At 42.5% G+C, this 25,481-nt stretch overlaps 1 protein-coding gene across 5 annotated transcripts in view; it reads left to right on the top strand.

The window, feature by feature from the left end:
* The first annotated feature begins 1,632 nt into the window (after positions 1-1,632).
* LOC139578587 (capping protein, Arp2/3 and myosin-I linker protein 3-like) overlaps positions 1,633-25,481 on the top strand; it is a 62,932-nt gene continuing 39,083 nt past the window's right edge. For 3 of the 5 annotated variants that reach the window (XM_071406408.1, XM_071406406.1, XM_071406404.1), the window contains exons 1-22: positions 1,634-1,795; positions 3,992-4,086; positions 6,798-6,848; positions 6,938-6,997; positions 7,349-7,470; positions 7,592-7,686; positions 10,220-10,290; positions 13,172-13,245; positions 13,399-13,474; positions 13,567-13,655; positions 13,794-13,888; positions 13,987-14,073; positions 14,696-14,805; positions 16,120-16,197; positions 16,386-16,462; positions 16,960-17,064; positions 17,309-17,378; positions 19,897-19,978; positions 23,438-23,537; positions 23,765-23,819; positions 24,595-24,767; positions 24,861-24,929. In XM_071406408.1, coding sequence (XP_071262509.1) covers positions 1,663-1,795; positions 3,992-4,086; positions 6,798-6,848; positions 6,938-6,997; positions 7,349-7,470; positions 7,592-7,686; positions 10,220-10,290; positions 13,172-13,245; positions 13,399-13,474; positions 13,567-13,655; positions 13,794-13,888; positions 13,987-14,073; positions 14,696-14,805; positions 16,120-16,197; positions 16,386-16,462; positions 16,960-17,064; positions 17,309-17,378; positions 19,897-19,978; positions 23,438-23,537; positions 23,765-23,819; positions 24,595-24,767; positions 24,861-24,929 — 1,967 coding nt within the window. In that variant the 5' untranslated portion in view covers positions 1,634-1,662. Of the gene's footprint in view, positions 1,796-3,991; positions 4,087-6,797; positions 6,849-6,937; positions 6,998-7,348; positions 7,471-7,591; positions 7,687-10,219; positions 10,291-13,171; positions 13,246-13,398; positions 13,475-13,566; positions 13,656-13,793; positions 13,889-13,986; positions 14,074-14,695; positions 14,806-16,119; positions 16,198-16,385; positions 16,463-16,959; positions 17,065-17,308; positions 17,379-19,896; positions 19,979-23,437; positions 23,538-23,764; positions 23,820-24,594; positions 24,768-24,860; positions 24,930-25,481 lie in introns of all 5 variants that reach the window. The other 2 variants (XM_071406407.1, XM_071406405.1) reach the window with 2 other exon arrangements.

The following is a 25,481-nucleotide window of genomic DNA, read 5'->3' as shown; positions in this document are numbered from 1 at the left end:
TTCAAATTAAGACAGGGTTATAGCATCATGCACATTATATTACTATATTTGATCATTAAGATTTATATGAACTAATTATAATTATAATCATTCAATGAGGGAATGAAAATGTTGAGGAGCTCACTCAGAATGACAGTGAAGGAGAGGAAATTAATTATATCTATCCGGAGTGGCGTTACCGTGGTACACAATTAAAAACCTAACAAATCTCTCCTTCTCCCTCAATCTCTCTTTGTCTGTCGTTCTCTCTATCTGTTGTGTCAATTTGTAGCAGCATATATTGATGGATGTAAAGATTGTTAGCTATACCGACAAGGCCTGTAATTGCCAACAGGATCAATATCATACTGTGTGCCTATAACTGCCCTGTATACAGACTCCTACAGTCCAATTGACTCACTGAGTAAGGCTGAAAACAGAAAAGTAGTGAGATGTTTGTATGACACACTTTGACATCTAAGACTAAACACCTGCTAACAAAATGTAATATATTAGAATTTATATTTGTACGTTTGTTTATCTCCTGATCTTGACAAAACAACTTTTGTTATGTAATAATCATGAGAAAATGATAGATGCACTGGAGCTTCCACTAAGGAAGTCCAGAGGACATATGAATAAAACAATCATTCCCACTTTACGATCACAAGTTGTTTTGAGGTGTTTTGTTGAGATCAAAAGATAATTTTCTCATGATTATTACATAACAAAAGTTGTTTTGTCAAGATCAGGAGATAAACAAACGTACAAATATAAATTCTAATATATTACATTTTGTTAGCAGGTGTTTAATCTTAGATGTCAAAGTGTGTCATACAAACATACAAACGATACAAACATACAAAAACACAAACATATTACATTTTGTTAGGTTGAGTTTAATATTAGATATCAAAGTGTGTCTTTAAAAGTGACAATGGGTCATGTCAGATAGATTTTGGGGGACGTTTAATCCATGTTCTGGGGCAGGACTAAAATAGTTAAAGATTATTACTAACATCCACTACCGTTGCGCAAGACACTTAAACCCTAAATTGTTCCAGGGGCGCTCCACTGCGGCTGACCCTGTGTGTGTGGTCCCTTATTGTCTATGCTATGGTGTGGTCCCTTAATGTCTATGCTATGGTGTGGTCCCGCCATCCCAGAGGTGTTGGAATAACATACGAGAAGCACTCTTTTCACCCCTCTTCGATCTTGAAATGACTTTTTCTAGCAGGTTAGGATAATTAATGTAGCAGGTTAGGAGACTGAGGTCAAGGTTAGGAAAGGGTTAGGGTTAGCAAAAATGTTCTCCTAACCTGCTACGAAAATCCATTTGTATCTAAGTGGCTTGAAAATAGTGTCCCCATAACAAACAGCAAACTCTGATTTGGAAGCCATCTATAACCACTACAGTGTTCCATCCGTAGCATAATTGGGTTGAAACGTGTCACCGCTTTTTCTATCAGTAGCATCACTATCCTCCTCATCATCTATTGATCAGTATTAGTTTTACAGTTCCAACAATTTCTCATACCACCAAATTGTCTAGCCCACTGTATCTCGTATTCTTTCAATTGTCTCTTTCCAACTCCCCTCCTCCCTTCCACCGCTGCGCGCTCTCTCACGTTGGCACATTAAACTATTCTCTGAGAGCGGGTTTAGCGGCAGTCAGATGGTGGAATGCTTCCGAGAGAAGCAATCCGTTCGGTCCATTATTGCGAAAGGAAAAGGGGCGGTGATAGAGGAAGAATAGACATGGCATCTAAAGACATAACTGCCTCTTGTTTCGTCAGTGTGAGCAGGGATATTGCAGGTAGGGAAAATATCAACATTATTCCTATTCCCATTATCTCGATCATCATCATCTGTAACGTGTACGGATTCGGGCTTTTCCCAGTCTGCGACTGAACAGGCGCATTGGGGGTTTAGAAGCAACACCTCTTTCATATATGCTAGTGCCACCAAGCTTTGTGTGTCATTCTTTACATGTCATCATCTAGGCTAAACGTGCGTTGCATGATTTGAGCATTTAAAGTTCGACAATTATGTAAAGCAAAGACACCCTGCTTGCACAGGATTTACGATAAAAGCACAGCAGGCAGATCATGTAAAATCCCCAGGCCTGGGCCATAGGAAAAGGGGCGTTGTGAAAATCATCGTGTGCATCACGCGTGGGTTTACTCGCTCACGGTGTGATCTGCATTCAGAAATTCATGCTAGGTTGTAAGAATAGGAATTGTTACCCTCTCAGCGTGTTGGCAGTGAGCATGGTCTTTCTTTGTCTGCTCTGTGAGTGTGTGTGTGTGTGACAGAGAGATAGAGTGTGTGAGTGAGTGATTGTGAAAGATAGCGAGGGGGAGCAGCATGCATTTTCTTGCCAACAATTTGCATGTATTCTTCACTTTCCTTTATTGAACAAGCCAGACATGGATACTGTATACTACACTTTTCATTAGTAGAATTCTCAGATGATGAGGCTGCCATTGAGTTGACACAAGCTTACGTCTCAAAAACTCACACCATCAGGCCACACACACGCTCACGCACGCTCACACCTACATCACACACACGCACGCACACACACTTAGGCCTACCTAGCTACACACACACACTCTCTCACCCTCTAACCAACAACACACACACATGCTCGCGTTTGCAGGGAGTCTCTGCTGAGATAATTATTCCTAATGGCTCTATTAACCACACTGTGATAATTAATTCAGTGGAATCCCTGCCTTTCAATCCACTCACCTACCTGCCAGCCACTTCCCTCTGCCTCAGATAGACAGCTATATAGCATCAGACTCCAAGTGGCCAGAGCCAAAATACCATCTATGTTTAAACAGTCATCATGGTGTTCAGATCATCATCTTCTTCATCATCATCAGAACATTACTCTAAGGATCCTGTCAGAACAATCAGACTCAGCAGCATTCTCTTATTTGACCATGCATTAGTCACAGGTGAAGTACAGCACATTCAGGGCTTTGGGTGGTTGGTTATCCATGATCTAATACCTTTCACCATCTCATCATCTCACCATCTTACCCTCTCCTCGTGTCCTCCGCTTTAGCCTCGCCCCTGTCTCTCTGATGGTGACTCTCTATGTCAGTGTGCCTGTCTGTCTGTGAGGGGATGTCCTCAGGCCAAGCCAGGTTATCTGCAGGTGTCTGGCAGGTGTGGGGGGGGTCACACCTCTGACTGGGATTCTATGTGATATCAATGCCTCGGTGACTGAGACTCACTTGAGCAGAGAGGATCCATGTGGTTGCTGGTAGTAGTCATATTGTGCACATAAGGTTGTTTGTGTGGGAAGAAAAAATTGTCTGGCAATGTATTCTGAATCTTATTAATAACAGAATGAATGCGATTGCAGGTTTTCGCCTATGAAACACACAATTAATAATAAGAAGATGTTTGTTGCTTTATTTGGATTATTAGATGAGCAATAATGAAAAGCCAAAAGTGCTTGTTGTATGCATAATAAAAGACAATTAACAGATAATAATGGAACAAATACAACAACAAACAGGAGAGAAAAAAACAGGCAGTTTTTTGTCTCGATCCAGTCTCACCAGCCTCAAGTACTGTATTCCAGCTCTGGCTTCCATATATAAAAAAAAATGCTCTCTATTTTATGGCTTCATTCTGTCCTCGCTCACATATCCTTGTTTTATTGGGCAATTTCTGTGCGCCTGCCATGGAAAACAATACTGTTATTTACTTTTTTAGTGAAAGATCCAACGGTTTTGGAGACTCAATGGTTTTATCCTCTGATAATCTCCCTCTGTTTATGAAATGCCAGATGTAGGTTTTAAATGACACGGTTGGTCTGTCTTCAGTTGTATGGCGAAAGGGCTGTGCACTCAAAGGTCAAGCTCATCTCTTTCACAGTTCTGATGTACTGTATACTTGGTTGATGTGTGTCATTTGTGTGTGCGAAATGTTTGCTTTGTGTGTTGTGTGTATTAGTGTGTATCTGACCATGGGGATGGTTTTCTATTTACAGAGAGTATCAGGAAGATTGTTGACAAGTCATCCATCAAGTTTATACGTGGCATTAAGCTTGACACCAAAAATGGCAAGTCAGAGGACCGGATACTGGTGAGTCCTGTTTTATCTGAATAACTTCGTCTGGTGAAAATAACATTTGCTATATTGATGCGCTGGCTGCGGAGTGGGTGGTATTCCCACAGATCATTGTTGATCTATTGATATAGAGGAGCTCTCCAGGCCATCCACACACAGTACTACTCCGTCCCTCACTACGTCAATACAAGTCTGATGCAGTGGAGGATTCCTCCACAAGACATCGGATGGAAACCAGAAGGTTGGTTTAGGAGAGACATGATGCAACATAGGCAGTATTGAAGTGCAATTAATCACTATGGTCAGACTGGCCACATGCCATGAATATATTGAGTTGATATGCTGCTGCTTCCCCATACCGGCTGTGCCTGTCTGGGCATTGTGGTGGGACAATGTAGGACACGGAGGTCTGTAAGAGCATCAGCTTGGGGAGGGGTCTGTTTGAGGCTCTGCCTCTGTGAGACCCTGGTGGTGGAGGCAGTGCCAGGCGCGGGCGGACCTCTGCCTTTGATACTGGGGTGCTTTCATCAGAGAATATGGGGCAAAGATGTGAAATCTTCAATAGAGGAGCTGCAGCCCTGCCAGCTTATAGGACTAAATCTGGGCCAGTGAGCTCTTAAGTGTATAGATCCCAACCTATGTAAGTACAGAAAATAGGCAAAAGTATAAGAAATAGAACAACCAAATAACTGAGACTGTACTAACAATTCCACATAAAACTGCATTGAAATGTTTACATGTTTTTGTGCTCATGAAAACTACCAGCTGATGAGGCAATGGGCTCACACCCCCAGCTGGGCAGACTAGGCCTTGGCAGGGAGTCGTTCCCTCGATGACTGCTTAATGATTCATTATACGGCGAGTTGGAAGAGTTTTGCAATGTGCACCCATTGATATTCAGGGACTATGTCTCTCTGCCAGGACAATGTTATCCATTAAATCCTCGCTGTCCAATCTCTCTCTGCTAAATGGTTCCTTTTTTACTCTGAACTAGAGTAGGGTATCTATCTGGAATTCTAGTCTCTGTGGTGCTTAGATTAAGGCTGAGGAGAGTGTTAGGGTTTAAGCGGTCAAGGTAAAGCTTGGGGAAGGGTTTGGGTTAAGAGTAGGGCTTGCTGATAAAGCCTGAGCGAGGCTAAATGTTTTAAGGTAGGTTCAAGTTCAGGCTGGTAGGTTCTTCTTTCATTGTTCGTCTTCCTCTCCCATCAGGTTTGCTTGAGGCCATGTCATGTACTTTAAATTAGGCTTTGGTTTCCTTGCTTGTGAATTATTTAACCAGGTACTGGAAGTACCTTATTCATGTATAACAGTTGCCTTACCCCCTTATCAAGCCAATAAGAAAAGACAGGCATCATCTCTTCTCCAAAAACAGACACATAAAACTGACACATAATTATATGATGCGTGCAGTGTGTCTCTTTGATCTGGAAGACTTTGATAAGGACTTCTCTCCTGGGGTGACCTGTCTCCCCGTCTCTCCTGCACCATCAGCATGATTTACTTCTATATACTCATATGGTACAGTACTGACACACTGTATCCACTGCCACCTCCTACCCAGTATACCCTCCCTCCCTACTCATCACCTTAATGTGATACAATCCCCACGTTTTAATTAACTCCTTCAGACACAGTGTCTTTGAAGTGGTGGAATGCAGGAGTCTCTCTTGCTCTCTCTCTCTCTCTCTCTCTCTCTCTCTCTCTCTCTCTCTCTCTCTCTCTCTCTCTCTCTCTCTCTCTCTCTCTCTCTCTCTCTCTCTCTCTCTCTCTCTCTCTCTCTCTCTCTCTCTCTCTCTCTCTCTCTCTCTCTCTCTCTCTCTCTCTCTCTCTCTCCGTAACTTCCGACACTATCGTTGTGGTTTGCTGTTGTGTGTGGGTGTTGTGGCTGCCGGCAAGTGTTTGGCTCTGATGAGTAGAACCATGCACCTCTCTCCCAAAATGCAAAAGAGAGGGATAGCCACAATTAAATTACTGCATTTTATTAAGAAGGCATACTGTACTAGCTAGTGTTTCTAGAGAGAGAACGAATGAGAGAGAGAGAGGCAGAGAAAGATAGCCAGAGAGAGAAAGGCAGAAGAGAGAAATGTTCCTCCATCCCTCCTCAGGGAGATGTTTAAAGGGGGCATCAGAGATGAAGAAGCAAATGATCAGGAGCGAAGGAGCAGAAAAAAGAGCAGAGGACGAGAGTCAGAGAGAGCAACTGAAACATATTTGCTGTTTGTTTATCCGGTTAAAAAAAAGTATAAACTGTGCTGTAGCAATAGTTACTAAATGCTCTTCGCTCTCCTCTAAAAGATGGAGACAGGAGCATGAGAATAGGGTATATAGAGATTGTGTTTGTAGCTGAAGGTGATTGTATGTGTGTGAGTACGTGTACAGTACATGTGGGTGTGTGTGTACGCGGGCAGACGGGTGAATGTGGGTGCTTTTAAATCACTTCCCTATGGAACTATTATTGTTGTGACCATTTCTATAAACCATCTTAATACACATCCTGAGAATGCAATCATCCCCAGTAAACAGGATAGCCCATCAAAGCATGATGCTGTGGCAGAAAAGATTCCTGCCCAGATCAATAGGTGAATACAGAGAGTACTCCTCATTTCACTCTCTCCGTTACCATGGCAACCCACGAGAGCGTTGGATGCCCATAGTGAGTCTTGAATGTGCAGTGAACCTTTGCTCAGTGTGGATGTCATTTGCCAATGTTTCTCCGTCTGACTCAGGTCCTCACAACATGGAGACTCTATTTCCTGACAGCCAAGGTTCCAACAAAGGTAGCCATCATGATCACTATGTCATTAGCTACTGTTTACCATACACCAAACTCTCAGCATTATGTTAACAAATGTGAATTTTATTACAGATTGAGGTGACATTTAACTTCTTGGAGATCCGAGCCATGAACAGTCACCCAGAGTTTCAGGCGAGTAACATATGCCAGATTAACTGAGGTTTTGAATGGCCATGTTGGTGCATCGTCCATGTGGCCTCTTTTATTTGAACTGATTAGTTGTTTGAACAGATTTATAATGGAGTAGGCCTATTAGCAACATCACCTCAACATCTGAGCAATCAATCAAATCAGTTAATCTAATCTACAATATGGAGATACTGTATGAGGATCTTAATTCATGTAAGTAGAGCTACAGCAATTCGGTCTCTGCTTGGATATTTACTGCAATTAACTGTTAGTTATCTGGCATCATGCCGAAAATCACTGGTCCGTCTATCACTCTATTCATTGAAACGACGTTGTTGTTGTTTTCCTATGCAGGTCGTCATAGACTTGGACAAGTCCACTTATTCCCTGAGGCTTCAGTCACGTGACCACCTCAGTCATGTGGTCAGCCACGTTAACTTTGCCCTGTCTAGAATATTCAACAACTCTGTTTTCTCGTAAGTGTCCATTTTCAGGCAGCATAGACTCCTGTACCGGACAGCTTTGAAACCCAGACAAATTATAAATAATGTTAGCTATTATGTCCCTTCTGAAACTTGTCCCCTCTCTCTCTCTCAGTCCCTCCATCTGTCATTCAGACAGTGACCTTTCTGAGGGAAGCAGGAAGTACTCCCCCAGCTCAGAGACGTCTGTTGAAACCCAGAGGGCCTGTGGTAAGAAACACACAGACAGGCAGGAAGACAGACGGACACAGATATACAGACTGCATAAGAGACAGATTCTAGTTGATGATTGACAGACAGGAAATTGTTGAGTAAATTGAAACGAGAGGCTGAAAGCAGGTCCTCATTAAGTGACAAATGGATAGAGAAACCCACTGCACTGCATGCAGTACATATTTTCAAGTTAATTTTACACAGACATTGTAAACGTAGGGTAATTGCACTGCTTGTCATCTCTATTTTCTCTCTCTCAGTGAAACAAACACCTGCTCTGTACCCCTGTCCAGTAGTCAAATAACCAAATCCCCCTCTAGTGGCCTCATGGGTGGAATGTTGTTAATATTTTTAATCATTCCATAATTAATAAACATATTGTTTTTTTTTTAACGCTGAATATCCAGTGTTTCTACAGTACCAGTCAAAAGTTTGGACACACCTACTCATTCAAGGGTTTTTCTTTATTTTTGCTATTTTCTACATTGTAGAATAATAGTGAAGACATCAAAACTATGAAATAACACATATGGAATCATATAGTAACCAAAAACTTTTAAACAATTCAAAATATATTTTATATTTGAGATTCTTCAAAGTAGTCAACCTTTGCCTTGATGACAGCTTTCCACACTTTTGGCATTCTCTCAACCAACTTCACCTGGAATGCTTTTCCAACAGTCTTGAAGGAGTTCCCACATATGCTGAGCACTTGTTGGCTGCTTTTCCTTCACTCTGCGGTCCAACTCATCCCAAACCATCTCAATTGGGTTGAGGTCAGGTGATTGTGGAGGCCAGGTGATCTGATGCAGCACTCCATCACTCTCATCTTGGCCCTTACATAGCCTGGAGGTGTGTTGGGTCATTGTCCTGTTGAAAAACAAATGATAGTCCCTCTAAGCGCAAACCAGATGGGATGGCATATCGCTGCAGAATGCTGTGGTAGCCATGCTGGTGACAGTGGTTCTTCCTGTAAAAGTTGCGTCATACTGCAGTATACCTTCATCCTCATCATTCAGTTAATTGAAATTCAAATTTGAAGTCGTGCACAATTATCCGTTTCTATTTGGTTTAAATCGCCCATTCATTGTCAGGTAGAGACACAGTAGGACCCAAAAGCATAATCAGTGCTCTAACTCCCCCTTGCGGTGGTTTGGAGCAATGAAGCACTGATGCAGGGTAACGTACTATACCACAAATTACCTCTAAATCCCGTGGCATATTCTCAAAACTTTTAATTGAGGAACCACTGTAAGTGTGCCTAGAATTCTAAATAAATCACAGACAGTGTCACCAGCAAAGAAGCCCCACACAATCACACCTCCTCCTCCATGCTTCACGGTGGGAACCACACATGCGGAGATCATCCGTTCACCTACTCTGCATCTCACAAATGCATGGCAGTTGGAACCAAAAATCTCACATTTGGACTCATCAGACCAAAGGACAGATTTCTACTGGTCTAATGTCCATTGCTCGTGTTTCTTGGCCCAAGCAAGTTTCTTCTTCTTATTGGTGTCCTTAAGTAGTGGTTTCTTTGCAGCAATTCGACGATGAAGGCCTGATTCACACAGTCTCCTCTGAACAGTTAATGTTAAGATGTGTCTGTTACTTGAATTCTGTGAAGCATTTATTTGGGCTGCAATTTCTGAGGCTGGTAACTCTAATGAACTTTTCCTCTGCGGCAGAGGTAACTCTGGGTCTTCCTTTCTGGTGGGGGTCCTCATGAGAGCCAGTTTCATCACAGCGCTTGGTGGTATTTGCGACTGCACTTGAAGAAACTTTCAAAGTTCTTGAAATGTTCCGTATTGACTGACCTACATGTCTTAAATGAATGATGGACTGTCGTTTCTCTTTGCTTATTTGAGCTGTTCTTGCCATAATATGGACTTGGTCTCTTACCAAATAGGACTATCTTCTGTATACCTCCCCTACCTTGTCACAACACAACTGATTGGCTCAAACGCATTAAGAAGGAAAGAAATTCCAGAAATGAACTTTTAACAAGGCACACCTAATTGAAATGCATTTCAGGTGCCTACCCCATGAAGCTGGTTGAGAGAATGCCAAGAGTGTGCAAAGCTGTCATCAAAGCAAAGGGTGACTACTTTGAAGAATCTCAAATCTCAAATATATTTTGATCTGTTTAACACTTTTTTGGTTACTACATGATTCCGTATGTGTTATTTCATAGTTTTGATGTCTTCACTATTATTCTGCAATGTAGAAAATTGGTACTGGTTTTGTTATATTTCAAGTCAGTTTCTTTGATGTACAGTATATAAAGTGTAATAGTGGGATGCAAACTCAAAATGGAATACATTTCAACTCTATATCTGACATGGTACAGGTGTCTTCTTTTGTTAAGCCAATAACAATGTGTGTGAGGTGTATAGTTTTGTTTCAGAGTAGATTTGTTTAAGACTACCAAGAAACACTCTGTGTGACCCCTATTTAGCCCAATGCAGTAAAAGGTTAAAACCCTCCTCTCTCACCATCATCTATTTTATTTCCTCTCTGTCCGTCTCAGGAGGGTTTTCCGAGACCTACGCTGCCCTGTGTGACTACAATGGAATAAGCTGCAAAGAGGAAGTGCAGTGGGTAAGAGCTATGGGAGTAGGCTTGTTGTGTGTTAGTGCAATGGACTGTTATAGTGCTTTCACAAAGTATTCATACCACTTGACTTATTCCACATTTCATTGTGTTACAGCCTGAATTCAAAATTGATAAAATATTTTTCAACCCATCTACACACAATACCCTATAATGACAAATAGAGATTTTTTTTTGTTGTTGAAAAATATAGAAAATTAAATACATAAATATGTAGTTAACATAAGTATTCACACTTCTGAGTCAATACATGTTAGAATCACCTTTGGAAGCGATTACAACTGAGTCTTTCTGGGTAAATCTCTCACAGCTTTGTACACCTGGATTATTCTTTAAAAAATTATTCAAACTCTGTCAAGTTGGTAGTTGATCATTGCTAGATAACCATTTTCAAGTCTTGCCTTAGATTTTCAAGCTGATTTAAGTCAAAACTGTAACTCGTCCACTCAGGAACATTCAATGTCATCTTGGTAAGCTACTCCAGTGTATATTTGACCTTGTGTTGTAGGTTATTGTCCTGCTGAAAGGTGAATTTGTCTCCCAGTGAAAGTAGACTGAACCAGGTTTTCCTCTAGGATTTTGCCTGTGCTTAGCTCTATTCCGTTTCTATTTATCCTAAAAACTATCTAGTCCTTCCCGATGACAAGCATAACCATAACATGTGCAGCCACCACCATGCTTGAAAAAGTGGCACTCAGTGATGGTTGTGATGGATTTGCCCCAAACATAACACATAAAGTTAATTTCTTTGCCAATTTCTTTGCAGTTTTACTTTAGTGCCTTATTGCAAACAGGATGCATGTTTTCAGTTTTCTCCTATCACAGCCATTAAACTCTGTAACTGTTTTAAAGTCACCATTTGCTTCATGGTTGAATCCCAGAGCGGTTTCCTTCCTCTCCGGCAACTGAGTTAGGAAGGACGCCTGTGTCTTTGTAGTGACTGTGTGTATTGATACACCATCCAAAGTGTAATTAATAACTTCACCATGCTCAAATGGATATTCAATGTCTGCGTTTTTTTATCCATCTCCAAATAGGTGCCCTTCTTTGCGAGGCATTGGAAAAACTCGCTGATCTTTGTGATTGAATCTGTGTTTAAAATTCACTGCTAGATTGAGGGACCTTACAAATAATTGTATGTTTGGGGTACAGAGATGAGGTAGTCATGTTAAACACTATTATTGCACACAGAGTGAGAGAGTGAGTCCATGCAAACTATTATGTGATTTGTTAAGCACATTTGTACTCCTGAACTTATTTAGGCTTTCCATAACAAAGGGGTTGAATAGGGGATACCTAGTCAGTTGTACAACTGAATGCATTCAACTGAAATGTGTCTTCCACATTTAACCCAACCCCTCTGAATCAGAGAGGTGTGGGGGGCTGCCATAATCAACATCCACGTCTTCGGTGCCCAGGGAACAGTGGGTTAACTTTAAAAAATAAAGGAGAGCCGCACACTTTAGGAGCCCAGATGCAAAAAATATATATATTTTTGGCACATTATAAGATCCGATGATAGTATCGGTAATGTGTTTTTGGACCTTTCCTTGGTCGTGTTCTCGCAGGGCAGAAACCTCAGAGATCAATTGGTGAACTCTGATTTACCACCCCAAGATATCCCTGCACAACGTGTATTTGCGCCCCTACTGGATGGAAACTACAAGTGTAATGTCTGTGCTCAATGCAATGGCACTCATAAATGTAGATCCTTCAAACACCCCCAAACAGGGAAACAGATCCCAATCAAAGGTGTTATCATGTGCTCCACTAAGGCAGTTATTTATCTTATAACTTGTCCTTGTGGTAAAAATGATGTGGGTAAAAAAAAGCGTGAATTAAAAGTACGTATCTCGGAGCATTGTAGCACCATTAGGTGCAAAAACCCGACTTACCCAGTTGCGGCCCACTTTTTGGAAGAAAACCACTCAATTTCGTCTATAGGTTATATTGGTATCGAACATGTCACCCTCCCTAGAAGAGGGGGGTGACCTCGACAATTTATTGTTAAAACAAGATGCTGCCTGGATCTTTAATTTAAAGACCCTTGCTCCCTTCGGTCTCAACGTAGACTTTGATCTGAAGCCATTCTTGTGATTATTGTGATTTTGCTATTGTAAATGTTTGTAGGCTTATGTAGCCAAATTTGATCTATGATCGTACTCTATCCATTTATGTTTTTTGTATGCTATTTTAATATATGAGAATTAGCCAATGATATCAGGCCACACCCGGCCATGATTACAGACATCTGTGTGTGTCTTTTGACACTATCTAAATGAGTCACCCCGCAGTGTTTGTCATTATACCCTGATGAAGACACGTTGTCTGTCGAAACGTTGGACATTACATTTTTGCATCTGAGCTCCTAGAGTGTGCGGCTCTCCTTAATTTTTTTAAGCGTTCCACTCCGCTAGCCAGCACCTCGCCTAAATAGGTATGTGTTTCTTTCGCCTCTAAACAGTGGGTTAACTGCCTTGCTATGGGGCAGAACGACTGATTTTTACCTTGTCAGCTCAGGGATTAGATCCAGTAACCTTTCAGTTACTGGCCCAACGCTCTAAACATTAGGCTACCAATAGGCTACCTACTTATTGACTCAAGACATTTCAGCTTTTCATTTTTGATTAATGAGTAAAAATGTATAAAAACTTAATTCCACTTTGACATTATGGGGTATTTTGTGTAGGCCAGTGACACAACATCCCAATTTAATCCCAATTTTAATTCAGGCTCTAACACAACAAAATGTTGAAAAAGGCAAGGTGTGTGTATACTTTCTGAAGGCGAAAAAAATAAGAAAACTGCACTTTCAAATGAGGGGGTAATATACTATAGCAAGTGGACTCATGGGTAATCTTGCTCCTAGGATGTGGACACTATCTATCACTCTCAAGACAACCGGGAGTTTAACCTAGTGGACTTCAGCCACCTGGAGAGCAGGTGAGAGAATGGGAGAGGGAGAGAAAGAAAGAGAGCAGACGCTATCAAATGAATGCTGCTGCAGCCTAAACAAATCCAGCTGCTAAATTAATATCGAGGGTATTTTAAAAATGTACCCGTTTCGATACAGTTATTGTTGTGTGTTTGTGACAGGGACTTGGCAGTGATTGTGGCCTCAATGGCATACAACACCTGGTTCACCAAACTATACTGTAAGGACCTACGCATAGTAAGTATCGTTCTGTCTGTATCTCCTTGTGTTTCAATGGTAATTGAAAGAAGTTATAAGCATGTAATGACACAATATATTTTTAATTTCAGGGGTCAGAGGTCAGTGAGCAGGTTTTGCACACACTCAGTAAATCCTCCAGCCTGGAAGAGCTCACTCTGGAGAATGCTGGTCTCAAATCGTGAGTTTTCCTTTCTTCACAAAACTCTCGTACTCTTTCTTTATGACTAAGAAGAGTATTGGAACGAGAGAAAGAGTGTTTGTTTGTGTCATTGTGTCTACGTCCAAATGTGTGTATTGTATATTGTGTATGTTTCAGTGACTTTGCGCAGAAGCTGTCAGTTGCACTCTCAGAGAATCCTGCTGCTGTCATCCACTCTCTGAACTTGGCACACAACACATTGGACAACCAAGGTACCAAGCAGATGCCTTATTTCCTGTTAGACTCACACATTTGCCTATTTCTGTTTTAGTGACATCTCTCCTCCCTCTGTCTCTTGCTTTTGGTGTAGGTGTGTCTAACCTCATCCAGCAGGTGTGTCGTCTCAGTAAAGGACTGCGTCTCCTCAACCTCTCCAAGACCTCCCTTAACTCCAAAGGTTTGGACTGCTTCATCTCTCCATCCTTCCATCTCTCATTCTCTCTACCAGCCCCACCCAGAGAGAAGGCCCCACCTCCCTGTCCTCCTCCGTGTTACAGAAGCATACACATCCCCTCAGCGTCCCCTGACATTAATACAGGGCAGTAACTCAGCAGACAGGGACAGTCAGCTGGAGAATCAGTTAATGAACACCTTTGGCTACATTTGGGTTTTATGAAGCTGCAACAGCTGATTGAACAAGTCACTAAGCCATGCATGCTAGATTTATAGCTGAGGTGATATAAACCTCTGTACCCCCTGTAAGTCCCCCCTGAACAGCTCAGTGTGTTGTCATGTTTTGTGTCTACTATACAACAGCTTCAAGATTTACGATGTGTCCCCATGGTAACCGTCTTTCAAGCGACCTGCTCTCTATTACTTCCCACACTTATTGAGAGTTTGAATACTGAATATTGAATTAAGAATGATACCGCACAGTCTGATTCTGCTGACAGATGTAGGTGAGAATCACATAATTCAAAATGTTCTGAAGTGTTTCCCCCCCCCCCTTTGGTAAATTTGCATTAGCTAGCTGAATGCATCTCTCTTGGCTTCCCCCTCACCCTCTCTGTGTGTCTCAGGTGTGGTGTCTCTGTCTCAGGCTCTGTGCTCCAGTGATGAGTATTCCAACTCTCTACTGCACCTGGACCTGAGCAAGAACCCTGGGGTCCTGTCTGGGGAGGACGCTTCGGTCAGAAAACACACACACATAAACGCATACACTGAGTGTACAAACCATTGGGAACACCTGCTCTTATCATAGACTGACCAGGTGAATCCAGGTGAAAGATATGATCCCTTATTGATGTCACTTGTTAAATCCACATTAATCAGTGTAGATGGAGGGGAGAAGACAGGTTAAAGAAGGATTTTTAAGTCTTGAGACAATTGATCCATGGATTGTGTATGTGTGCCATTCAGAGGGTGAATGGGCTAGACAAAATATTTAAGTGCCTTTGAACGGGGTATGGTAGTAGGTGCCAGGCGCAACAGATTGATTGTGTCAAGAACTGCAGCGCTGCTGGGTTTTCCACACTCAACAGTTTCCCGTGTGTATCAAGAATGGACATTGGACATTGGATACCCAATTTCGTGGTATCCAATTGGTAGTTACAGTCTTGTCCCATCACTGCAACTCCCGTATGGACTCGGGAGAGGCGAAGGTCGAGAGCCGTGCCTGCTCCGAAACACAACCCAGCCAACTTTTTATTATTGTTATTTGTCTTTTTTAAATGTTATTTATTTATAAAACCATTTTTTTACCCCTTTTTCTCCCCAATTTCGTGGTATCCAATTGGTAGTTACAGTCTTGTCCCATCACTGCAACTCCCGTATGGACTCGGGAGAGGCGAAGGTCGAGAGCCGTGCGTGCTCCGAAACAACCCAGCCGAGCCGCACTGCTTCTTGACACAATGCCCACTTAACCCGGAAGTCAGCCGCACCAATGTGTCGGAGGAAACACCGTACACCTGACGACCGTGTCAGCGCACATTGCACCCAGCCCGCCACAGGAGTTGCTAGAGCGCAATGGGACAAGAACATCCCTGCCGGCAAACCCTCCCCTAACCCGGACGACGCTGGGTCAATTGTTCACCGCCCCATGGGTCTCCCGGGCGCGGCCGACTGCGACAGAGCCTGGACTCAAACCAGGATCTCTAGTGGCACAGCTAGCATTGCGATGCAGTGCCTTAGACCACTGCGCCACTCGGGAGGCCCCATCTAGCCAACTTGACACAACTGTGGGAAGTATTGGAGTCAACATGGGCCAGCATCCCTCTGGAACACTTTTGACACCTTGTAGTCCATGCCCCGGCGAATTGAAGCTGTTCTGAGGGCAAAAGGGGTTGCAACTCAATATTAGGAAGGTGTTCCTAATGTTTCGTAAACTCAGTGTACATACACTCACACTTTGTATACAAACCAAAGGTAAAGTAAATGCACTGATTATGCCTTATGCGTGAGTTTCTCAGTTAAACATTATCGTCTTTTCTCTCTCTTTCTACAGAATCTGTACCTTTTCCTTTCCCAGCCTAATTGTTTGGTCCATTTGGACCTGTCTGACACTGACTGTGCCGTTGACTCTGTGAGTATCTAGTGGCTCTGTGAGTTAGATTTTCATTTGCACACTTATATAATGTAGGATTTAATGAGTTTCTCTACACCCTTTGCAACCTCTGTCTCTGTTTTTCATCCTCTATAATCCTCAACCCCTATCTTTTTCTCTTTCCCACTAAAATTGCACAACACAACTGTCTCTCCTCTCTCGCGTAGCTATTTGGGGCTCTGCTGAGGGGGTGTTGTGCTGATCTCTCCTACTTGAATCTCTCCAAAAATTCCTTCTCACACAGGTTAGTCACATATTTGAGATTAACTATTTATTTGGTGTGATGTGGCAGAAAAACGCTTTGAGGCTCTGAGTGAAGATAGAACACTAATTTTAGCAAGAAATCTTTTCTTCTTCAGAAATCCTCAGGCTTCATCTTTTGCTCTCTCTTTTTCTTTTCACTCTCTCTATCTGCCTTTATCTCTGTTGCTCCCTCAAATGAGAAATCAGAAATGAGCTTTGTGGGAACCGCTGGAACATTGTGTTTCCTCTCTGTGGGTGTGTCGGGTCGATTTAAACGAGAACTTGCAGAGCTGTCTGCATAGATAAGACTCATGAATATTTAAGCAGAGCTATTCATCATCTGACCCAACTTGCTCCCTCCTCTTTGGCCAGCTTCATTTTCTCTCTCTTTCTCATTTAATCTCAATCCTCTCGCCACTTTATACCACTCATCTATACCTCCTTTTGCTCTCCCTCTCCTCTCTCGTTCATCTCCCTCTGACCTCTCTCTTCTCCTAGGAAAGTGAAGGAGACCCTGCCGTTGTTCCGCCAGTTCTTCAGCTCGGCCTTCAGTCTCACCCATGTCAGCCTGGCCTCTATGAAGTTACCCCCTGATTCCCTGAGGTCAGTTCCCCTATTCTCCTATTCTCCCCTGCTCTCTCTCACACACCTACAGCTCACTAGAATGACAGGGGCAAGTTTAGCTGCAAAACACACTGGTCGCTATGGCACTTGAGACTGAGTTAAAGGATGTGAACTTGCGGACAGAGGAGGAGGAAAAATGGTCTTTGTTGTTGTAAAACAAGTCAATACCCTTTCCACCTATCACATATTGTTTGTATTTTCTTCCCATTCTGTCTTTCTTTAGGTCTCTTTTCATAGGTCTGACCACAAACCCTCACATTAATGACCTTCACCTGGACATCAGTGGCTGTGAGGTACAAGTCTGTCTTTCTGTCTGTTTGTCTGTCACTCTGCACACAGAACATTCAATTCCTGCTGGCCTTTATAATTTCCCATCTCTGTCTCTCTGGCATTCTTTTCTTATGTTTCAAGTAAGGACTTAGTGTACAGTAGATACAGAGTGCCTGCGGAAAGTATTCAGACCCCTTGACTTTTTCCCCATTTTGTTACGTTACAGCCTTATTCTGAAATTGATTAAGTAAAAAAAAAATCCTCAGCAATCTACACACAATACCCCAGAATGACAGAGCAAAAACAGGTTACATTTTTTGGGGCACATTTATAAAAAATAAAAAACAGAAATACCTTATTTACATAAGTATTCAGACCCTTTGCTATGAGACTTGAAATTGAGCCCAGGTGCATCCTGTTTCCATTGATCATCCTTGAGATGTTTCTACAACTTGTTTGGAGTCCACCTGTGCTAAATTCAATTGATTGGAAATTATTTGGAAGGCACACGCCTGTCTATATACAGTGCATTCGGAAAGTATTCAGACCCCTTCCCTTTTTTTCTATACACAATTCCCCACAATGACAAAGCAAAAACAGGTTTTAATCAATTTTTGCTCATTTATAAAAAATAAAATATTACATTTACATAAGTATTCAGACCCTTTCCTCAGTACTTTGTTGAAGCACCTTTGACAGCTGTTACAGCATTGAGTCTTGGGTATGATGCAACAAGCTTGGCACACCTGTATTTGGGGAGTTTCTTCCATGCTTCTCAGCAGATCCTCTCAAGCTTTGTCAGGTTGGATGAGGAGTGTTGCTGCGCAGCTATTTATCTACACACAATACCCCATAATGACAAAGCAAAAACAAGTTTCTAGAAATTTCAAAAAAACAGAAATACCTTATTTAAAGTATTCAGACCCTTTGCTATGAGACTCGAAATTGAGCTCAGGTGCATCTTGTTTGCATTGATCATTCTACAACTTGATTGGAGTCCACCTGTGGTAAATGTAATATTTCAGTTTTAATTTGTAATAAATTTCCAAATACTATTTCATCCATTTTAGAATAAGGCTGTAATGTAACAAAATGTGGAAAAAGTCAAGGGGTCTGAATACATTCCGAATGCACTGTAAGGTCCCACAGTTGACAGTGCAAGTCAAAGCAAAAACCAAGCCATGAGGTCGAAGGAATTGTCCGTAGAGCTCCGAGACAGGATTGTGTCGAGGCACAGATCTGAGGAAGGGTACCAACAAAAATTCTGCAGCATTGAAAGTCCCCAAGAACACAGTGGCCTCCATCATTCTTAAATGGAAAAAGTTTGGAACCACCAAGACTCTTCCTAGAGCTGGCCGCCCGGCCAAACTGAGCAATCGGGGGAGAAGGGCCTTGGTCATGGAGGTGGCCAAGAACCCGATGATCACTCTGACAGAGCTCCAGAGAACCTCTGGGGAGATGGGAGAACCTTCCAGAAGGACAACCATCTCTGCAGCACTCCACCAATCAGGCCTTTATGTTAGAGTGGCCAGACGGAAGTCGCTCCTTAGTAAAAGGCACATGACACCCCGCTTGAAATTTGCCAAAAGGCACCTAAAGGACTCTCAGACCATGAGAAATAAGATTCTCCGGTCTGATGAAACCAAGATTGAACTTTTTGGCCTGAATGCCAAGCATCACATCTGGAGGAAACCTGGCACCATCCCTAGAGTGAAGCATGGTGGTGGCAGCATCATGCTGTGGGGATGTCAGTGGCAGGGACTGGGAGACTAGGCAGGATGGAGGCAAAGATGAACGGAGCAAAGTACAGAGAGATCCTTAATGAAAACCAGCTCCAGAGCGCTCAGGACCTCAGACTGGGACGAAGGTTCACCTTCCAACAGGACAACGACCCTAAGCACACAGCCAAGACAATGCAGGAGTGGTTCAGGTCAAGTCTCTGAATGTCCTTGAGTGGCCCAGCCAGAGCCCGGACTTGAACCTGATTGAACATCTCTTATAGAGACCTGAAAATAGCTGTGCAGCAACTCTCCCCATTCAACCTGAAAGAGCTTTAGAGGATCTACAGAGAAGAATGTGAGAAACTCCCCAAATACAGGTGTGTCAAGCTTGTAGCGTCATACTCAAGAAGACTTGATACTGTAATCGCAGCCAAAGTTGCTTCAACAAAGTACTGAGTAAAGGGTCTGAATTCTTATGTAAATGTAATATTTCAGTTTCTCAAAACCTGTTTTTGCTTTTTCATTATGGGGTATTGTGTGTAGATTGATGAGGGGGAAAAACGATTTATTCATTTTTAGAATAAGGCTGTAACGTAACAAAATGTGGGAAAAGTTGAGGGGTCTGAATACGTTTCCGAAGGCACTGTACATAGAAACAATCTTTTCTCAAGGTCTCGTCTTATTGTGCTTTAAAAGTCCTCCTTCCACAAATGTTGTCTTTCTCTCTCTCTCTCGCGTGTGCCCGCTCTCTCTCTCTCTCTCTCTCTCTCTCTCTCTCTCTCTCTCTCTCTCTCTCTCTCTCTCTCTCTCTCTGTCCCAGCTGAAATCTGCAGGAGCTGCTGTGATCCAGGAGCTGTTCCCCAGGGTCTCCTCCATCGCCACCCTGGACATCTCTGACAACGGTGAGCACAATGACAGACTGCACCACTATGGCACAGTGTGGTACACTGCACTCTACACCAGTCGCGACCCAAAGAGGTCTGAGTACAAAGATACTCCTTTCGGAACTTAAACAACTTAAACCAGGTAGAAAGTGTGTATTTGTACGTGTGGGTAGAGTGCGTGTCTTATCATGTGTATGTGTAAGCGTCTGTCTATGCCTGTGTGTGTGTCTCTTCACAGTCCCCGCAGTTCCATAAGGTGTATTTTTATCTGTTTATTTTATCTGACACTAATGCTTGCATTAGTTACATGATGTGGAATAGAGTTCCATTTAGCCATGGCTCTACATAGTACTGTGCGCCTCCCATAGTCTGTTCTGGACTTTGGAACTGTGAAGAGACCTCTGGTGGCATGTCCTGTGGGGCATGCATGGGTGTCTGAGCTGTGTGCTAGTAGTTTAAACAGACAACACTTCTTACAAAAAACAAGTAGTGATGAAATCAATATCTCCTCCACTTTGAGCCATGAGCCATGAGAGATTTGCATGCATATTATTAATGTTAGCTCTCTGTGTACATTTATGGGCCAGCCGTGCTGCCCTGTTCTGAGCCAATTATAATTTTCCGACATCTCTCTTTGTGGCACCTGACCACACGACTGAACAGTAGTCCAGGTGCGACAAAACTAGAGCCTGAATGACCTGCCTTGTTGATAGTGGCAGAGTAACGCTTTTGATTTGTTTAACACTTTTTTGGTTACTACATGATTCCATATGTGTTATTTCATAATTGTGATGTCTTCACTATTATTCTACAATGTAGAAAATAGTAAAAATTAAGAAAAACCCTTGAATGAGTAGGTGTTCTAAAACTTTTGACCGGTAGTGTACATAGACACACTGGCACACCTAGATTATGTTGGAGAGGCTTCCATTAAAGAACACCCTCTGTGTTCTGTTAGACAAGTAACTCTTTATCCACAATATAGCAGGGGATGTAAAGCCACAATATATATGTTTTTCCAGTAGCAGACTATGATCGATAATATAACAAAACAGCTTTTTATCATCAATTTCTCTCAGCCAATCATCAGTCATTTGTGTAAGTGCTGTGCTTGTTGAATGTCCTTCCTATAAGCGTGCTGAAAGTCTGTCAATTTGTTTACTGTAAAATAGCATTGTATCTGGTCAAACACCATTTTTCCCCAAAGTTTACTAAGGGTTGGTAACAGGCTGATTGGTCGGCTATTTGAGCCAGTAAAGGGGGCTTTACTATTCATGGGTAGCGGAATTACATTTGCTTCCCTCCAGGCCTGAGGGCACACACTTTCTAGTTAGCTTAGATTGAAGATACGGCAAATAGGAGTGGAAATATCGTCCGCAATATCGTGGCTTGTCATTGTTGTGGGTATTTTTTTATTTTTTTCACCTATTCCATACTGACTTTACAGAATTCAAAATTACAATGCTTGTCTTTCCAAATATGATCAGTTATACTTGGATGTGCAGTGTCAGTGTTTGTTGCTGGCATGTCATGCCTAAGTTTGCTAATCTTGCAACTGAAAAAATCATTAAAGTAATTGGCAATATCACTGGGTTTTGTGATGAATGAGCCATCTGATTCAATGAATGATAGAGCTGAGTTTGCCTTTTTGCCCAAAATGTAATTGAAGATGCTCCATAGCTTTTTACTATCATTCTTTCTATCATTTATCTTTGTTTCATTGTATAGTTTCTTATTATTTTTATTTAGTTTAGTCACATGATTTCTCAATAGATTTCGCAGCCAGACTTATTTGCCATTCCTTTTTGCCTCGTCCCTCTCAACCATACAATTTTTCAATTCCTCATCAATCCATGGGGATTTAACAGTTTTTACAGTAATTTTCTTAATGGGTGCATGCTTATTAGTAAAGCAATTTCACAAATGTGTCAAGTGCAGCATCTGATTGGTCCTCATTACACACCACAGACCAACAATTATTCTTTACAACATACGAACAACATAGGAATCACTACAAAACGTATTGTATGACCTCTTATACACTATATTAGGCCCAGCCTTTGGATCTTTGGTTCTCCTAGATATGGCTACTATATTGTGATCACAACATCTGATGGATTTAGATACTGCTTTAAAGCAAATTTCTGCAGCATTAGTAAAGATGTGATCAATACATGTTGATGATTTCATTCCTGTGCTGTTTAACTACCCTGGTAGGTTGACTGGTAACCTGAACCAGGTTGCAGGCACTGGTTACAGTTTGAAGCTTTTTTTTGAGTGGGCAGTTTGATGAAAGCCAGTCAATATTTAAATCACCAAGAAAATATACCTCTCTGTTGATATCACATACATAATCAATCATTTCACTCATGTTATCCAGATACTGACTTTTACCACTTTGTGGTCTATAGCAGCTTCCCACCAGAATGGGCTTTAGGTGAGGCAGATGAACCTGTAGCATATTACTTCAATAGTATTTAACATGAGTTCCTCTCAAAGCTTTACAGGAATGTGGTTCTGAATATAAACAGCAGGACCTCCACCATTAGCATTTCTGCATTTTCTGTAGATGTTATAACCATGTATTGCTACCACTGTATCATCAAAAGGTATTATCTGAGTGAGTTTTAGAGATAGTCAGAATATGAATGTCATCTGTTACTATCAAGTTATTGATTTCATGAACCTTGTTTCTTAAGCTACATACAGTGCCTTCGGAAAGTATTCAGAACCCTTGACTTTACAGCCTTATTCTAAAATTCATGAAATTCTTCTTTTTTTTCTCATCAATCTACACACAATACCCATAATGACAAAGCAAACATTGAATTTGTTGAAATTTTTGCTAATTTATTACAATTAAAAAATGTAAATATTTCATTTACATAAGTTTGGCAGCATCGAGTCTTCTTGGGTGTGACGCTACAAGTTTGTCACACCTTTATATGTTGAGTTTCTCCCATTCTTCTCACAGATCCTCTCATGCGCATGTTATGTATGTTAGTGCAGGGTGAGCTGCACACAGTGTATTTCCTACTTGGGCACACCGCCTGAGTGCTAACAGTATATCTCTGGTTCATAGGCACTTGATTACTGCATACAATAGCTGTAGAATCAGCAGGGCAGTTAGAGGGACATAAATTAGGTTACTTACATTGTGTCTACCAACGCCCCTTGGATAATGTACATTTGCTGAAGCATTGTGACAACTTAGCGACATAATGGTAGGTATTAACCGAGCTGGGCTTGGGTCATTGATACGTCCTTGTCTCGACGCAGCTTTATAATGCTGTGAAAGGATCCAGGAACCCAAATTATTCGGATGGATCCCATCCTCCTTATAAAATTGGTTTTGTTTCCAAAAGGTATCGAAATTATCAACAAAAGTTACACCAGTTGAGCTGCAATAATCAGGTAGCCAATTGTGATGAGAAAGTATATATTTGATGTAGTTGGGTTTGTGGTTTGTGTTTACAGGGCTGGATGCAGACCTTCTCTCAGTCCTACCAGCTCTCTCCAGACACACCTCCCTAAAGCACCTGTATCTGGGCAAGAACTTCAACATCAAGAGCAGCAGGTAAAGCACTACAAAGGCACAGTGTGTGTGTGTGTGGTTGTGTGTGGGTGTCTGTTTGTGGGTGCATGCGTGTGCACGTGCATGTGTGTGCGTGTGTCAGTTTGCTTCACGGCTTGATTTTCCTCAGGCAGACTGGGATGATTACGATAGCGGCAGGAAATGACTAGTGCCAGAGCTCCTGTTGAGTGTAGTCTGAACTGCCTATCTCCCCATGGCTCTATCTACAGGGTGCTGGAGGAAATCCTACACAAGCTGGTCCAACTCATACAGGAGGAGGAATGTGTGAGTGAGAATGCATCACAATTCACACAACATTCACACATTACACAATATAATATTCCATTTTATATTCACTGATTGTACTGCAGAGTATATACACAAATGCACAAACACTATAGACATTAATTTACTCAGTCACATTAACCAGCCTTGATACAGGTCGTCACTATCTGGCCAAATTGGAAGCCCCGCCTTGTTCTAAAATGTTCTGCCATTGTAATCCTTTGGGCGGGTTTGGTAACATAATGCAGAAGTGACAGTGTAAACATTTATTTTTATTTTTGAGATGTTTGAGATGTTTCTACAACTTGTTTGGAGTCCACCTCAGTGAAAACTGGTCAAATACTGACATTCACCACACTCACATACTGTATTTGACATGGTACTCTCTCAAACACTTTATCTTCTACAAAATTGTGTTTTCCTTAATGTATATCACTCCACGGCCCTGTTACTGTGGCATGTAACATATTGTGCCTTCTGAATGATTCACTTTGTGTACAAAGCTATGACACATCGCTCTGTTTATTACAAATGCTGAGTTCCTACGTTTCTCCTCAGCACTGCTCCCAACTGTTCACAGCAGCATTTTACCATCTCTCTCCACTGTCATCTCCTTCTCTGTCCTCTGTCCTGTCCGACCCTCTTCTTCTGCCTTACCTTTCACCTGGTCTCCACCCTTACCTCTCACCCAACCATCTCACCCCCACTGCCTTGCACTCTCCCGTCTCCCTCACGCCACACCCTTTCTCTCTCCCTCTTCCCTGTCCCTCCTCAGGCCCTCCAGTCCCTCTCCCTGGCTGACTCGCGGCTGCGTTCTCGCGGTACAGTGCTAGTAAATGCTCTGGGTAGTAACACCTGCCTACGTAAGGTGGACCTGAGTGGGAACAGCCTGGAGGACATTGGAGCCAAGATGCTGAGCAAAGCCCTACAGATCAACACCACACTCAGGTAAGAGGCAGAGAGCGGGGAGGAGAGAGATAGAGGGTATTGTCAGGTATGGTGATGGTTGTTTTTAACACTTCCTCTCCCCTGTCCTGAAAGGAGTGTGACGTGGGATCGTAACAACACCTCAGCTACAGGATTCCTGGATGTGGCTCGAGCCCTTGAACAGTGAGACTATTTGTTCGTCAAACACACACATGCATGCTCGCACACATACACACACTCAGTCTTCTAAATCCGTTATAGCTTGCTATAGCTTATTTTACAGACCCCTTTGATGAATTTGTACACTCAAAATACAGGAAGCAGGCCTCCCGGGTGGCGCAGTGGTCTAAGGCAGCTGTGCCACCAGGGACTCTGGGTTCAAGCCCAGGCTCTGTCGCAGCCGGCCGCGACCGAGAGGTCCATGGGGCGACGCACAATTGGCCCAGCGTCGTCCGGGTTAGGGAGGGTTTGGCCGGCAGGGATATCCTTGTCTCATCGTGCACTAGCAACTCCTGTGGCGGGCCGGGGGCAGTGCACGCTGACCAGGTCGCTAGGTGTACGGTGTTTCCTCCAACACATTGGTGCGGCTGGCTTCCGGGTTGGATGCGCGCTGTGTTAAGAAGCAGTGCGGCTTGGTTGGGTTGTGTTTCGGAGGACGCATGTCTCTCCCGAGCCCGTACGAGAGTTGTAGCGATGAGACAAGACAGTAACTACTAATATTTGGATAGCATGAAA

The sequence above is a fragment of the Salvelinus alpinus genome, chromosome 6 (genome assembly GCF_045679555.1).
Source record: "Salvelinus alpinus chromosome 6, SLU_Salpinus.1, whole genome shotgun sequence".
Lineage (NCBI taxonomy): Eukaryota > Metazoa > Chordata > Actinopteri > Salmoniformes > Salmonidae > Salvelinus > Salvelinus alpinus.
The sequence above is the reverse complement of the archived record's forward strand: the minus strand, read 5'-3'. Positions and strand labels throughout refer to the sequence as shown.